Raw genomic sequence first — 17,111 nt, forward strand, 5'->3', positions numbered from 1 at the left:
GGAAAAGGAAATAATCAGACTTTTCAGGAACACTGTCTCTGAACTGACACTAATTCCAGGAGACCCAAAATGTCACTGTGGTCCACCAATCAGAGTAGGGGCTTCCGGAGATCATAAGATGATCAATCAGGTCTATCTCACAGTGGGCTAGTGAGTCCCTGAACCCATCCTAGGGGTATTTTCCCAGTTCTGCAATGCATTATTGAAATATACTCAGCAGCTGCCAGAATACCGACATTAGTTCCCTGACTTGTGGAGTGAGGGCTATTATGGTGGGAAAGGCCAAGTGGAAGCCACTAGAACTGCCTCTACCTAGGAAGATAGTAAAGCGGGCCTCTCACTGTCGCGGCCTCTCTTGTTGCAAAGTACAGGTTCCAGATGCGCAGGCTCAGTAATTGTGGCTCACGGGCCCAGTTGCTCCGCAGCATGTGGGATCTTCCCAGACCAGGGCTCGAACCCGTGTCCCCTGCATTGGCAGGCAGATTCTCAACCACTGTGCCACCAGGGAAGCCCCAGTGTTTAGATTCTATTCCTGGCGGCCAGACAGCACTGTGATGATCTTAGCTCCTCCTCCATGTAGTTGGAGTCCTCCCCTGACACTGGTCATCAATATATGATGTTCTGCTTGACACCTTTCTGATCCACAAGATATCAAACTTGCCCATTACATTGATGATATTATGTAGCTTGGACTTAGTGAGCAAGAAGTAGCAACTACTGCAGACATTGGTTTTTATTGGTGAAACATATGTGTGTCAGAGGATGGGAAATAAATCTGGCTAAAGTTCGAGGCCTTCCCAGCTCAGTGAAATTTCAAGGGTCCAGTGGTGTGGGGCACATCAAGATATCCCTTCTAAAGTGAAGGATCAGTTGTGGCATCTGGCCCCTTCTACAACCAAAAGAGAGGCACAACACCTTATCGGGCCTCTTTGGATTTTGGAGGCAGCGTATTCCTCATTGGGGTGTGTTACTCTGGCCCATTCACCAAGTGACCTGAAAAGCTGCCAACTTTGAGCAGGGCCAGAACAAAAGAAGGCTCTGCAACAGGTCAAGCTGCTGTGCAAGCTGCTCTGCCATGGGGGCCACACAATCCAGTAGATCCAATGGTGCTTGAAGTGGCAGTGGCATACAGGGATGCTGTTTGGAGCCTTTGGGAGCGCCTATAGGTGAATCGCTGCACAGGCCCTAAGGATTTTGGAGCAAAGTCCTGCAGTCCTCCACAGATAACTACTCCTCTTTTGAGAAACAGCTCTTGGCCTGCTACTGGGTCTTAGCAGAGACTGAATGCTCTGAATGGACCACCAAATTACTATGTGACTCGAGCTGCCCATCAAACCATAAAGTTGGGTGTGCAAAGCTGCACTCCATCGTCAAATTAAAGTGGTATATAAGAGATCAGGCCTGAGTAGGCCCTGAAGGCACAAGTAAGTTACATGAAGAAATGGTTCAAATTCTTATGGCCTCCCACAAACTTCTCTTCCAGCCTGCACCCATGGCCTCAGGGGAAGTTCCCCGTGATCAGCTAATGGAAGAAGAGAAGACTCAGGCCTGGTTTGCAGTTGGTTCTGCACAATACACAGGCACCACCCACAAGGGAACAGCTGCAATACTACTGACCCTTTTGGGGACATCCTGAAGTACATTGTGAAGGGGAGTGGTCCCAGGGGGCAGAACATCGAGCAGTGCACCTGATTGTTCACTTTGTTTGAAAGAAGAAATGACCAGACATGTGATTATATTGATATATTAGCTCCTGGGCTGTGGCCAATGGCTTGGCTGAATTGTCAGGGACTTGGAAGGAACATGATTGGAAGACTTGTGACACGGAAATTTGGGGAAGAGCTATGTGATAAAACTCTCTGAATGGGCAAAAAACGTGAAGATATTTGTGTTCCACGAAAAAGCTCACAAAGAGTGACCTCAGCAGAGGAGGATCTTAATAATCAAGTGGATAGGATGACCTGTTATGTGAATACCGTCAATCTTTTTTCCCAGCCACCCTTGTCACTGCACAATGGGCCCATGTACAAAGCAGCCATTTTGGCCAGGACAGAGGTTATGCATGGACTCAGCTACATGAGCGTTCACTCACCAAGGCCAACCTGGCTAAGGCAATCACTGAGGGCCCAATCTGGCAGCAGCAGAGACCGACACTGGGCCCCCTGCATGGTACCATCCCCCTGGGTGAACAAGTTGATTATACTGGACCACTTCTATCCTGGAAAGGGCAGTGTTTTGTTCTTAATGGAATAGATATTTACTCTGGATACACATTTGCCTTCTCTGCATGCAAGTCTTCTGCCCAAATTACCATCTGTGGATTTACGAATGCCTTGTCCACCATCGTGGTATTCTACACAGCATGGCTTCTGATCATGGAAATTAGTTCTCAGCAAATGAAGTGTGGCAATGGGCCCATGCTCATGGAATTCACTGGTCTTACCATGTTTTCTGCCATCCTGAAGCAGCTGGTTTGATAGAATGGTGGAATGGCCTTTTGAAGACTTGGTTACAGTACCAGCAATAGTGGCAATCCAGGCAGGACTACTAATGGCCCAGACCTTTCGGGAATGAGAGTTTGGGTCACCCCACCAGGTAAAGAACCATGACCAGCTGAGGTGCTTGCTGAAAGCAAAAAGAATGCAGAATGAATAGTAGAAGAAGGTAGTTATAAATTTCCAGTACAACAAGATGACCAGTTACAGAAATGTAATTTCTGTAATTACAGGACTGTAATAGTTATATTTCCTTCTTGTCTTGTTATGAATATGTTTGTGTGTGTATAAAAATAAAATATCTTTGCTTTTCCCCTCTCTTATTCCTTATCATGTAACATAAAATGTATTGACTTTATTTTATAATATTTAAGTACTATGACCTTGTTATTGTCTTTATTTGGAGATTAGGTATGGTTTAAGAAGATGTGTATTGACGAGCGGTGGACTTGTGATGGTAAATTTTATGTGCCAGCTTGACTGAGCCACAGCGTGTCCAGATATTTGGTCAAACATTATTCTGGGTATGTCTGTGAGGGTATTTCTTGATGAGATTAGCATTTTAATCAGTAGACTGAGTAAAGCAGATTGCTCTCCCTTATGTGGGTGGGTCTTATCCAATCAGCTGAAGGCCTGAACAGAATAAAAGGGCTGAGTAAGAGGGAACTCCTCCTGCCTGACTGCTTGAGTTGGGACATTGGTCTTTTCTGGCCTTTGGACTCAGACTGAAACATCAGATGGATGGAAATATATATTTTATGTTGTAAATATTTATATTTGATATTTATATTTTAAATATTATACATTATATATTTAAAATATTGGTTCTGTTTCTCTGGAGGACTCTGATACAGGCATTATATCTCACATTTAAAACAACTTTATTGAGGCACATTTTGCATATGATAATTTGCCCTTTTCAAGTATATAATGCAATGATTTTTTTAACCCAAATTCATCAAGTTGTCCAAAATAAATCAGTTTCAGAACATTTTCATCAACCCAATATGATCTCTCATGTGCATTTAATGTTAATCTCCCCCCCTCCCCCCAAGCAATTTGTAGTTTACTTTGCATCTTTACAGCTTTGCCTTTTCTGGATAGTTCACATAAATGGAAACTTACAATATGTGGCCTCTTGTATGTGGCTTCTTTGAGCATGTTTCTGTGGTTTATCCACATTGTAGCATGCATGCATAGTCTGTTCCTTTTTTACTGTTGAATAGTATTCCACTGTGTGGAAAGAGCATATTTTGTCTACCATTCGCTTGTTTTGGGACATTCTGGTTGTTTCCAATTGGGCTATTATGAGTAATGCTGCTAAGAACATTCCTGTGCAAGTCTTTATGTGGATACACTCTCATGTCTCTTAGATTGATGTCTGAAAGTGAAATTGCTGGTTCACACTGTAAATTTATGTTTAACATTTTAAGAAACTGCCGAACTGTTTTCCAAAGTGGCTGTACCATTTTGCATTCCCACCACCAGTGTATGAGGGTTCCTGTTTCTCCATATATCTCCAAAAATTTTATTACTTGTATTTTAAAATATGGTCATTATGTGAAAAGTAATCCAAAAAACATTTTTAAATGGTCATTTAGGAAGCTAGGGATTTTGAGAAGTAAAAGACCCTCTCTCAAAAACTGACTGCGGTCCTCCAGCGGGCAGAGGGCGCTCCAAGCCAAGACCTCTTCTCCTAGCCGTTACAGCGCCATCTTAGCGAGATCCCCGTTGCTAGGAGACGGAGATGCGTCTTTTGGTTTGGGAGCCTTGCTTCACCGCTATCCCAGGCTATCTCTTGCCTGAGGTCTGAGATCTAAGGTCCAGCTACCCTCCAGGGGCAGTTCCAGAAGTCACCGTTCTGGGGACATTTTCCTCCTACCCCCTCTAGCGCTGGCCTTGGCAGGCGGAGGATCCTCGCCCACATCCAGCTATGTCTAAGAAAGGGAAAAAGGCCAAGATGCCCCTGTCCGATGAGGAGCAGCTGCTTCTGTTTCAGCAGAAGTTGCTGGCAGAGGAGGAGATGGCCAAGAAGAAAGAGAGGCTCCTGAACCAGTTCTTGAAGGTGATGGATTTTTGCATTAACTCTCTGCCCAACCCCACACACCCCCTGCACTGGTCCTGTTGCCTTGACCCTGTCATTGTGGTAGCCTCATTTTCATGCTAGCCTCCGGTCCTCTGGAAATCTTAAGACCCAGATATACTTAGATTTCAGGCCATATTGTCTGGGGGAAGGGGCAGTCTCTGTGAAGCATGGAGGGAGGAAGGTGGTATAGAGCTTGACAATCACTCCTGAGCCCCAGAACAGGGACAGTAGGTGCTATCAGCTGTCTGAGCTGTCTGAAATTGTGATACTCTCCCTCGAGATGGGTCATTACAAACAATATCCTGCTCTGATGCTTCCACCCAGAAGGAAATTCACCCTAGCCCTCCCTAAAATGCCATTGGGCTGCTCCTGTCTTACTTCAGACCCTCCCAAAACAAGAACAGGAACTCCTGAATGTTAGCCATCAGGAGCTTTGGTCCCTCAGAAAAGAAAAAGGGTGACCTTGTTTGTTGTACTGTATCAGGGCTTTTAACCCTGACCTCTGGGAGGGGGTGGTTATTTGTTCCTTCACACAGGACAAGCTGGCCAAGGAGGAGCACAACAGTGCTCTGAACCTTAATAAGATTAACACACAGTGGAGGACGGTCCTTCGGGAAGTCAAGACCAGAGAGCTTCATAAGGACATTGAGATCCTCAGCCAAACATTTGAACGAGTGGTGGACTGCAAGGACAGTGTCATCAAGGCAAGCTCTCTTCCCAAAGAAACACTTGAATACGACTGTCTTGATCTCTTCATAGAATGGGCCTAGTGAAGTAATTAATCTTAAAGCCCTCCCAAGACACATGAAATGAAAACTAGAATATTGAGCTGTCATCCTTCTCCCTCTGTTAGAGGAGCCATTCTCCTTGGTCATCTACTGCCCCAAACCAGTACTATATTAGAGTTGGAAGGCACAGTAGACATCACCCAATGACTTGAACTTAGTCCTATACCTTCATTTCAATGTGAGAAGACTCAGTTCCAGAGGCAGGAACCAGTTTGCTCAAGGTCACACAGCTAGTCAGTGAGAGAGCTGTGACTACACATGGATTTCTTGATTCCCACTCCAGTGCTTTATTCAACCAAATTCTGTTTGGCCTCTTTGATTCAACTTCAGTGGCCCTGGATGAGTTTGAGAAGATCTCCATCGGTAAGAGCAGTTCTGGATCTCTAAGCAATTCAATCAGCCAATCTTATGTTTTGGGGAGGTTCTTGAGTTGAGTACATACCATCTTCTCTTCTAAGGGATTTTTTCTCTTGAGTTCCAAATCCCTTATTCAGGATCCCTTGATGTCTGTTCCTGACTGTGTCACTGTCCTCAAAACTGAACTCATGAGCTCCTCCTTCTCTAGCCAGCCCCATTTCCCGTCCTCCACCATCTGATCTTCCTCATACTCTCTATTTGGGTGGCTGGTACCATTCACCAAATCACCCAACCCAGGAATCTGGGAATCATCCCAGCTTTTGCTTCCATTCCTAACTTCTGTTACTAAGTCTTGTATAAATCTTCTGCTTAAATATTTTTCAAAGTCACACCCTGCTCTTCTTCCCCACTGTCCTGCTGTAGTTGAGACGAGCATTATCTATTGCAATAGTCTCTTTTTTTAATTTTTAAATTTAATTTTATTTATTTATTTTGGGCTGTGTTGGGTCTTCATTGCTGTGCGCGGGCTTTCTCTAGTTGTAACGAGCGGGGGCTACTCTTCGTTGCGGAGAACGGACTCTGGGCGTGAGGACTTCGGTAGTTGTAGCGCGAGGGCTTTGGTAGTTGTAGCACACGGGCTCAGCAGTTGTGGCTCACAGGCTCTAGAGCGCAGGCTCAGTAGTTGTGGCTCACAGGCTTAGTTGCTCCGCGGCATGTGGGATCTTCCCAGACCAGGGCTCAAACCCGTGTCCCCTGCACTGGCAGGCGTACTCCTAACCACTGCGCCACCAGGGAAGTCCTCACCAGGATTATCTTTCTAAAGCAAATATCTGATCCTGTTACTCCACTGCATAAATCTCCTTAGTGGCTCCCCTCTTCTACAGAAAAAAATCGAAACTCCTTGGAAGGAACATCAAAGCCCTTCATGATCTGGCCTCTACCTGTACCTTTCACATAGCCAGCCTTCTTTACTGTGCCTTTGCACATGCCATTCCCTATCTCCCCAGTTTTCCTGGCAAACTCTCACTCCTCCTTCAAGAGTGATACAAATGACATCTCTTCTATGAAGCCCTCCTCGGTGCTCTTAGTCAGATGTAGGCACTAAGTCCTTTATATCCCATTGTCACTGGGAAATCATCAACCTCATAGCATTTTCCATGCTGTAATTTCTTTTCAGAATTTACAAAATCGGAATTTAATCTGGACTTTATACCTGGTTTTTCTTTTTGTTTTTTGTTTTTTCAGAATTTATTGTAATTTTCTACTTATATAACTTTTCCTACTGCAAGACTTCAAGCTCCTTTGGGGGCAGTGAGAATGTCTTTTCATCTCTGAATCCTCGACATCCAGCACGGTGCTGGTACATAGCAGGTTTAGTAAACATTTCTTGAGTGAGTGAATAGTCTTCCATTATTAGCACCTATTTCAGATCTTTTTCATACTAAACATATAAGGTAACAGCTAGCAAGGTGGTAGTTTACAGTGAGTGGATCATGTGGGCATTTGGTAAATGTTTTTTCGCTTTATTCACTTTAATTTGTTTTACTTTTTTGAATAGGTAGTTCACTCACAATATTCAAAATTCAAATTCTATATAAAAAAGTTATATAGAGAAAAGTTCCCTCCCACTGGTGCCTTTCAGCCACCCAATGCCCCTCCCAATAATTTTAGTTTCATGAGTAAACCTTTTTTTTTTACACAAATGGTAGTATTACATAGTGTTCTTCCCCTTGCCTTTTTCACTTAATAATATATCCTGGGGATTATTCAACGTTAGCCCATAAAGAGCTTCTCATTTTTTTTTAACAACTGCATAGTATACTGTATTGTAGTTTAACATGTTACCTTGTCCTCGGTATTTCCTGTGTCTTGGTAATTCGATCTAGAAGCTTGCAGGTGTTGTGTTCTTCTATTAGGAGGCACATTTGTGATGTTAGCAGCTGTTGATTATCCATTAATTCATTGGGGGTTGCAAAATGCTGATTTTCTAATAGTATCATTCTTTTTTCATTTATTAGTTTGAATACTTCTATAAAGAGATACTATCATTTACCATTCAGTTACCCAGAGGTATAGTTTATATAAGAAATGCTCTTTCTCTTCCCTTTATAAACCAATTAAAAAAAAAAAAAGAATCGGTTGTCTGGCATCCTCTAATGGTAACTGATTTTTTTTTAAAGTATCCTGATAAACTCATAATCAAACATATTTGACATGTTTTGATCCATTGCAGTTCTTATCCATATTGATGCTCACACGGTCCCTTTTTTTTCTAGTGGATGTGTTCTCGTTATTTATTGCTACATCACAAACCACCCTAAATTAGCGACTTACGACAACGGTTTATTTCACTCTCTCTCGTGGTTCTGCAGGTTGACTTAACTTACCGGGGAGGTTCTTGCCTGACATCTCTCGTACGGTTTTCAGTCAGATGTCATTTGGGGCTGCAGTCATCTGAAGGCTTGACTGAGCTGGATGTGTAAGATGACTGGCAGTTGATTCTGACTATCCACTGGGAGCTCAGCTGGGCTGTTGACTGGAATGAATGCTTCCACATGGCCCCTTCACCAGCACTGGCTTCTCACATTCAAAAGTGGCAGAGCCAGAGCTCCCAGAGCCAAAGAAGTGGCTTTAGGGACTAGGGAAAATAGGAACTAGCTAGCCGAATACATTTTTTATATTCTCACATAGATGCCATTCAGCCAAAATGGTAACTCTGTGTTTCCTACCCAGTCGTTAGCGAAGGACCTGTCAGAAGCTGAGGAGCAGTACGCCCACGCGCTGCGCAGCCACTTGCACAACATCGACCGGCTCTTGGCCCTGCAGAGATGCCGGCTCAGCCTCCTAGAGGAAAGTTACAATGTAGAGCTGGAGGCCCTAACCAAGGAGTTTGAGACAGAAAGGTATGGGGACCTAAGAGGAGATATGGGGGGGTTGAGCCCAGGGGACTATCCAGAGCCTATGTCAAGATGCTGCCTGTAATCAGCCACCCACTTTCAACTATCAAAATCCTACCCATCTACCTATCTGGGGGACAGGGATGGGAAGGAGACTTTTCACTGCAACTTTGTGTACTTTTTGATTTTTGTATCATATGAATGTATTACCTATTCAAAAATCAAAATAATCTTATTCATTCTTTCTGGCCCTGAAAAGAATAGAACCCGCCTTCCCTCCGTTCTTCTTCAGTACCTAAGAGTTTGTACCATTCATATAGTTTTATTACATACTGCTTTGCATTGTCATTATTGATCCCTATGCTTTATGCCTCAGAGCAGGGACAGTATCTTATCTCCTATAGGAAGACAATTATTGACCAACATGAAAAAGAGATTCACTACCTACAAGATGTCTTCATGGCCATGGAGCAGAACTGCATAGATTCTGAGTACGAAAGCAAGCTGGAGTTCCAGAGCATGTGGGACGATCTCAAAAACAAGGTACAGAGGGAGAGCAGATGGGCAGGAACTGGGAGAAAGTGAGAGAAAATCGCTCAAGGCTAGTAGAGCTAGAAGAGATCCCTTTAACCAACATAGCCAATAAAATGCCTGCTGCCGCTGTAGGTACCCCTACTGCTTTTTGTAATTTTGTGAAAATTGGTGGGGAGGGAGAACCATTCTGGAATGTCAAGGAAGTGCATTTTAGAGCTAACGCACACCAAGGAGATCGTCTGGCTTCACCCCTGTGATTTGTAGATGAAGAAATTAAGGCCCAAAGAAGTGAAATGACCTGCCAAAGTCATGCTGCTGGTCTGTGGTAGAGCCAAGGGGAGAGTTCAGTTCTCCTGTCCCTTGGCCCCAAGAGCTTCCACCACGCTGGAGGCTGCAGACTTAGCCAGCCTGCAGACCTGGGTTTGGGGGGTGGGGGCGCTTTGCTTCTTTTTTTTGGCTGCGTTGGGTCTTCGTTGCTGTGCGCAGGCTTTCTCTAGTTGCCGCGAGCGGGGGCTACTCTTCGTTATGGTGCGCGGGCTTCTCATTGCTGTGGCTTCTCTTGCTGCAGAGCACGGGCTCTAGGCGCGCGGGCTTCAGTAGTTGTGGCTCGCGGGCTCTAGAGCGCAGGCTCAGTAGTTGTGGCGCACGGGCTTAGTTGCTCCACGGCATGTGGGATCCTCCCGTACCAGGGCTCAAACCCGTGTCCCCTGCACTGGCAGGTGGAGTCTTAACCACTGCGCCACCAGGGAAGCCCCCGCTTTGTTTTTATTTTGCCTCATAATGTTTCATTAAAATTTTTCATAAGCTTTCTACATTTAAAAATTGAAAGATTTCACATAAAAATCCAAATTTTCAGCTTCCCTTGAAAAATGTAAAGATCTGGTAACACTGGGCCACATTCCAAATGGAGACATTCATGTGAAGCTGAGCAGCTGTGCTCCCACCCCCCCCACACACACACACCAATGGAGCATTTCCTCTCTGGTTCGCCACAGGCCCCATCTAGCCCACAGCGCTTATTTATATCATCTGCCTGGTTTGTAGGCATTTTCACTGGCAACCTCTGCACCATGCTGTGCTACAAACAGTTCAAGAGGGGGAGGTTGCTGGTGGAAGTGAAAGGGTGTAATAGGGTAATTCCAAGTACTGGCTATTTTGGGGCCACTTCCCAGAATTTAGAAGAGAAGCACTTTCTAAGACTGCAACTGGAGCATAAAGTAGAAGATCTGTGGAGAAGGTTCCAGGATGCACTCAAGAATTACACTGATGCCACAGAGGATCGAAAGATCGCCTTTGAGACTCTAAAGGTAAAGGACGAGAAGAGCTCCAAAGAGATTGAAGCACAGATGAAAAAAATACAGAGACTACAGGTTAGTGCAGCCAACCTGAAAGACTCACTGCTTTACCTGTTCCACTATCCCCTGTTCTTCTTTCCTCAGTTTCTACTGGGCCTCATCACTGGTTGGGGAAAGATGGTATGCTCTGCTATCAGTCCCCAGACAGTCCTTTTACCTGCTCACTGAAGACTCTCACCTAGTCAAGTGTTTCCTCTAAACTACCCTGTTCCTCTAGGATTCCATAATTATTTTAAAAGGCAAGATCATGGTGCACGGCCGCGAGAGTGAAGAACAGAACCAGAACATTCGTGATGACAAAGAGTTGGTCCTTGTACAACTGCGAAAACTTAAGGCCCAAAGGACTCAGGCCCGGGGAATATCACAGGAGAACTTAGTCAAACTCACCCTGGAAAGTAATGCCACCCTCAAGGCCCTGAGGAAGATTGTCGACAAGGTAACAAAGGGGAGAGGGCAGCCAGAACAAAACCAAGGAGCCTGGCTCCCTGCGAAGCGAAAGGGGCTGGGGAGACATAGAGGGCTTCCCCCTGCTTCCTGCCTGAGTGCACACTTGGAATGCCTACTGTATTCCATGTATTCCATGTATACAATTCCATGTATTGTATTCCCTCTCCTCTCACATTTTAAGTGAAATTACTTAATAATGAATGAATTTTAGAAGAATATAAAATACTTGGAATAGTGCTTGGCACATAGCTCTCTCTGTTGGATGTATTTATTACTTTTGTCTCCCATTTGGATAAGTAGCTCCCCTGGATTGAAGCAGGGGAACCAAATCCACTATTTGCCCTCCCCACCCCCTTTCCTAATAAAAGGTCTCTTCTTGCTTCCAATAGGGTGAAAAGATCCTTAAACTTGCTGAAATATGTAGGAAATTTGAAACAGAGGAAGAAAAAGTGCTGCCTTTTTATTCGTCGGTATTGACTCCCGAGGAGCAGGAGGAGATAGAGAAAATTGACCCAGAGGAGTTTAATGAGGAGCTTGGAAAGGTAAGGCTCCTAGGGCCCGGAGGCTATCGCCCAAGGCTGGGGCTGCACTTGCTAACGGGTCCTACCACACACCTTCTCCCTTTAATTCAATTCCCAGGTGATAATGGACTACATAGGGATGGAGAATTTCTGGAAAAGGTACAACAAAGTGAAACTGGAGCGACTGAGCCTTCAACACAGACGTGCCCAGTTGTTAGAAATCAATGAGAAGCTGCGGGAGATGCTCAAGCAGTACTTGGATGGCATCTCAGTGAGTGATGAAGTGCTGAGCCAGCTCAACCCACTCTTTATCGTCAATCATCGCAGCAACTTACCCCAGCCCCCGTCCACGCCTACAGCCCAGCCAGGTGACAAAAAACCTCCAACCACTTACAACATCATTGAAGCAGCCCATGTGATCTCCCACATCCTGTGATACAAGGAGAAAATCTCTTTTCAACCCCCAGAGAATGTTTTGAGAGACCTGAGGACTTTGCTATTAAAAATCTCCATGGAGTTTATGAGCTCCTTATATCTTTGCCATGTTGGATAGAACAGTCTACTTGGAGGACACTAGGAATACAGCGGCCCTAGGGGGTAAAGAGAATAGCTAGGCAACTACCCAGAGGCTTACTTCTCAATGATGGATTGCTCCTCAGAGTCAGGACACCATGGGAGCCAAAACACATACGTTCGGGACCCAGAGATCCTATGGTCCTTGGGGTAAGTTAGGACAGGAAGAGGAGGGCCAGGAGAAGAGATCCAAAGCCTCCAACCACCCCCATGCCAGGCAAGACCCAACTAAGAATGCCCTTTCTCCCCAGCCCTTTACCTTATTCCCACTTACAAAGGTAGCAGCAGAAAGTATCGGGTGAAAAATGCAAAGATTTTTTAAAATTATTGTTTATTTCTTTTTGCTCTTGTTTCGTTTCTCTTCCTTGAGCTTCTTTTTGGAGACTTTAGGTCTGCTGGCCTTTTTGTATAGGTGATACCCAATGAGGCCCAGGAGGGTTGGCACCATGGCCATGCCTACCAGAGGCAAAATGCCCTTCACCAGCTTTTGCCAGTAGTTGGCTCGGATCAGTGCAATGAGCTCCACGTCAAAATGCAGCTCTGCATCCGCTGGAGGCAGAGAGGAGGTGAAGGTTAGAATCCCTGTGCCTCTGACCCAGGACTCAAATCTGAATGAAAGCGGGGAGGGCAGACCACAACCACAGCACCAACTGTAAAGCTGGCAAGATTTAAATGTGGGGCTGAGTTCTCTTACAAAGGCAGAAGCAGAGGAGGGTTATGAGCTATCTAGTGATAGTCACATTTACCTCAAATATACAAGTGTGGCTTGTATTCACTGACAGGTCTTTGCCAGGACAGGAAAACTTTCTGTGAAAGACTTTACTTGTAAAGTCCATTTGTAAGTTAGAGACCTCTGTACTAACTGTATTCCATTTCTAAACAGCCACATGGAGAGAATCTTTGCAGGGCTGAAATTAATTGGATTTAAACTAGACTTTTTAAAATTTCACCAACCAATAAGCACACTCAATGTGATTGTTAAAAAAAAAATAGGTGTTTCAACATAAGGGCTAGAGAGGAAGAAGGATGTGGTTTAAGAAGTAAGGAGTGGGGCTTCACTGGTGGTGCAGTGGTTGAGAATCCGCCTGCCAATGCAGGGGACACGGGTTCGAGCCCTGATCTGGGAAGATCCCACATGCCGCGGAGCAACTGGGCCCGTGAGCCACAACTACTGAGCCTGCGCATCTGGAGCCTATGCTCCGCAACAAGAGAGGCCGCGATAGTGAGAGGCCCGCGCACCGCGATGAAGAGTGGCCCCCGCTCGCCGCAACTAGAGAAAGCCCTCGCACAGAAACGAAGACCCAACACAGCCAAAGATAAATTAATTAATTAATTAATTTAAAAAAAAAAAAAGAAGTAAGGAGTGGAGGAATGGACAGGAATGAGTTGGGGGAGAAATGCAAACAAGCAGCACTGGAAATGAGGAGGTAACAGAATTTTGGGTAAAAGAATTTCTCTTTAGTCCCCTGACCTTCTCTATGGGTCTCTGTCTAAGCTGGAACTCGGATAAGAACTTTTATCCCAGTACTCTGAAGTACAAGTCATTTTCGCTAATAGAACATTTCTTATAACCAAAAGCAAGAGATATGCATCTTGGGAAATCTGTCCAGTCTCAGGCCTTCAAAAATAGGTATCAGCAGTGACCTGTGAGGGCTTTTAAAGTTAGGGGGTAGGCTTGGCCTTTTTTTTTTTTTTAAACTTATTTATTTTTAATTTTTATTTATTTAATTTACCTTGGTTACATCAGGTCTTAGTTGCAGCAGGCATGTGGGATCTAGTTCCCTGACCAGGGATCAAACCCGAGTCCCCTGCATTGGAGGGAGGATTCTTAACCACTGCACCACCAGGGAAGTCCCAGGCTTGGATTTTAAAAGTTGTTTTTTGTTTTATTTTGTTTTGAATTACTTGACTGTGATCATTTTTACTATCTCTTTCCTGGTGGAGGCTGAAAGGAACGGTGGAGATGTGGTGAGAAGCCATGCCAACTGCACAAACAACAGTTTGGAGTTGTAGGAAAAGGGCAGGAAAGAAGTCCAGAGTTCTCGGAGAGGTGGCACAGGCAGCAGACTCATGTGGCTCAAGCAGGTGTCTCCTCCCTAAAAAGTTGCTGTCTGCCAGAGGACAAGCCAGTGGCTTTAACAGGTTATATGTTCCTAGTCCCTGCTGGTGATCTGAGGAGGAAAAAGGTGGCCCTGCAGAAGGAAGCCTCAGCCACTCCTGTACCTTTCAGCAAACTGGGTTTAGACCTTCTCAAGCTCCAGACAAAGTGCATAGCTCCTTGTGTGTAGCTCTTAAAGACTGGGTTTTTTTGTTTGTTTGTTTGTTTTTGCTGCACAGTGCAGCATGTGGGATCTTAGTTCCCAAATCATGGATCCAACCTGCGCCCCCTGCATTGGAAGCATAGAGTCTTAACCACTGGATTGCCAGGGAAGTCCCCGGGACTGGGTATTTTGATAGCCACAGAGAGAGGCCTAGTCAGATTACCTGGGATAGATGGCGGAAATCCCCGTTTTCCATAGGCCAAGTGAGAAGGAATGATTACCCTTCGCTTCTCTCTGAGGGAAGGAATGTGAGTCATAGCCAGAGGTGGGAACAAGTAGGCCAGCCACCTCAGTCCATCTGAAGCCCCACCAACAAAACCCTCTGGATATTCACACTCAAAACATGAACTGTCCCACCTGAGCACCAAACAGATTGACCAGCCAAGGCGTCCATCCCCCCACATGTCTCAACTCCACCAACAAAATCCACAGCCAGAAAGCCTGAGGCTTCATCCAAAGCCTCAGTACCCAGTGACCTTGACCTGCCCAGTATGAAGCCCAGGCCCATTCTCCTGCCTCCTCTAGGAGCAGGGATAGCAGAGCCATGCAGAGGGGGTACCCAAGCCCACCTGCCCAGATACTCACCCCACACACATGTCTAGAAGGCTCTGCTCCAGACCTTGAGGAAGAAGACACAACTGAATAGGAAACTACCTACATTCCCCAAATCCCAGGAGAGGAGGATCAAAGGCTCCCCTTGGACCCTCAATTGAGCTCCCCACTGCTGGAATCTCTGGCTTCCAATGTGGTATGGGGCAAGAGGAGTACTAGAAGCGGGGTTTGAACCTCAGGAGGTGGCTGGTAGAGCCCTGGGGTCTTATTCCAGGGGGCATTTCCACTGTAGCTTAGGAGTTGAAGAAGCTAAGCAAGGGCTTAGGTTGGGAAGAAGTGGAATGGGAGGTACGGCTCACATACCTGGTATCACCTGCTTTTGGCCAAGTTCTATAACCAGAGGATCTCTGGTCAGAGAAGTGTCAAAGATGCGTCCATCTACCAAGCTGCCCTGTGGGGGAAGGAGGTTCTAGAGCACACACCTAGTACCTCTCGCTCCCAGCAGGGCGCGCACACACCTGGCCCTCGGTCGGCAACCCCCTTACGACTGCTGCCTAGCACTCCCCTCGGGGCAGAAAGGGCTGGCGCTTCTCGGAGATCCCTCCACCCTTCACTTCTCAGGGCCCGGGAGGAACTGGCGGAAAAGCAGGCAGGTAGAAAGAGTAGGGAAGAGGAGCGCCCCTCCCCCGGCCACGTGCTGCAGGACCCCCAGAGCCGGAGTGACTCGCGAACCGCTTGCCACGTGTCCAAGCTAAAGCTGACGTGTTGCTGCAGGGCGCCGCCCCCCCAGGCCCCGCCCCGGCCCCCCAGGCCCCTCACCGAGTAGTGTATGTGAAGCGTGTCTCCAAAGGCAGCAGGCTCAGCACACGGTTCCGGGGGCTCCACCTAGGATCGCACTACAGGAGTCACGGAGGCTCCACCAAAGATCCCGTTCTTGCCCCTACTCAGCACCCCCAGTTCAGTCCCCGCACTGCCTCTCCTCCCCGCTCCCAGGTTCCTTGAGACCCCGGCATTCCCCTCACGAGGCCCGACCTCCACAGAGCCCGCCCGGGACTATCTCCTCCTCACCAGGGTCTCTACTTGGAGGGTCCGGACGGGACTTTCGGTTTCGAAGCCAGCCTCAGCCCGGCACACCGCCCCACAGAGCAGCAGCAGCAGCAGCAGCAGACGGAGCGGGAGAAGCGGGGGACGCAGGGTCATGACTGGATGGGGGCACGGGACACCCAGGACAGGCTGGTGGGTGGCAGCGCCCAGGCCAGACTGGACGGGACAGGGCGGGTCGCGACGCGCGCCAGCTCCTCCTCCTGCAGCCCTTCCTCCACCTTGTCCCCACCTCCTGGAGGGAGGAGGCCCCGGGAGCTCTCCCTGCCCTCTGAGATTCTGACCTGTCCGTTAGCCGTTCGGTCCCATAGCGAGGGGCTGGGTAACGTAATAGCACCCATTTACGATTAACTATTGTGTTCCAAACACTTGTCTGTAATCCTCAAAACCACCTTGAAAGGCAGGCATACTTGTTTCCATTTTACAGATGAGGAACTGGGTGTTCAGGTTAAGTAAGTTGCTCAAGGTCATCTAGCTAGGTGGCGACAGAGACAAGATTCAAACCCAGGACTACCTGAGTCCAGCCAGTTTGCGCTCTGGTCTTTCCTCTTAAAGATATATGTGTCCTCACACCTATCCTGGCAGTGTCTGGCTGGCCCACCGCAACCCAGCAGCTGCCAAAGGTCGTATCCCTCTCCCATATCCAGCCCTTCAGCTTGGTTTTCTGGAGGTCATATACCCAAAAGGAGGAAGGGTGTTGTCCCATCACCCTGTCCTTAAGGTAACTGAAAAGAGCACAGGCTATTTCACTGTAAGGATGGGGTGAATCCCTGATCTTTTCCTCTGACATTACCATTTCCTTTCTCCTTTCATCAACAAACTTGTCAAAAGGTCAGCTACATACACCTCTTTTATGTTTGTGCAAGGACTTCAGTTTTTTTGTTTTTAGAAATTCTTTTTATTTATTTATTTTGGCTGTGTTGGGTCTTCGTTGCTGCGCGTGGACTTTCTCTAGTTGCGGCCACCAGGGGCTGCTCTTCGTTGCGGTGGCTTCTCTTGTGGGCTTCAGTTGTTGTGGCACACGGGCTCAGTAGCTGTGGCTTGCAGTCTCTAGAGCGCAGGCTCAGTAGTTGTGGCGCATGGG

At 46.7% G+C, this 17,111-nt stretch overlaps 2 protein-coding genes across 2 annotated transcripts; one reads left to right on the plus strand and one right to left on the minus strand.

Annotated features, from left to right (window-relative positions):
- Positions 1–4,253: 4,253 nt before the first annotated feature.
- Positions 4,254–12,001, plus strand: DRC2 (dynein regulatory complex subunit 2). The gene is made up of 8 exons (XM_082352484.1): positions 4,254–4,560; positions 5,118–5,285; positions 8,460–8,629; positions 9,028–9,166; positions 10,330–10,527; positions 10,730–10,948; positions 11,349–11,501; positions 11,599–12,001. The coding sequence occupies exons 1-8, from the start codon at positions 4,429–4,431 to the stop codon at positions 11,914–11,916; spliced, it is 1,497 nt and encodes a 498-aa protein (XP_082208610.1). The 5' UTR covers positions 4,254–4,428; the 3' UTR covers positions 11,917–12,001.
- A 364-nt stretch (positions 12,002–12,365) lies between these two features.
- FKBP11 (FKBP prolyl isomerase 11) lies at positions 12,366–16,238 on the minus strand. Its single transcript, XM_082352554.1, has 6 exons — positions 15,995–16,238; positions 15,746–15,811; positions 15,290–15,377; positions 14,960–14,993; positions 14,538–14,608; positions 12,366–12,602 (listed from the first exon to the last, which is right to left on the minus strand). Exons 1-6 carry the CDS (start codon positions 16,124–16,126, stop codon positions 12,385–12,387), a joined length of 609 nt encoding a protein of 202 aa, XP_082208680.1. The 5' UTR covers positions 16,127–16,238; the 3' UTR covers positions 12,366–12,384.
- Between the last annotated feature and the right edge of the window lie 873 nt (positions 16,239–17,111).

Source organism: Balaenoptera borealis (assembly GCF_965194805.1).
Source record: "Balaenoptera borealis genome assembly, chromosome: 13".
Taxonomy (NCBI): domain Eukaryota; kingdom Metazoa; phylum Chordata; class Mammalia; order Artiodactyla; family Balaenopteridae; genus Balaenoptera; species Balaenoptera borealis.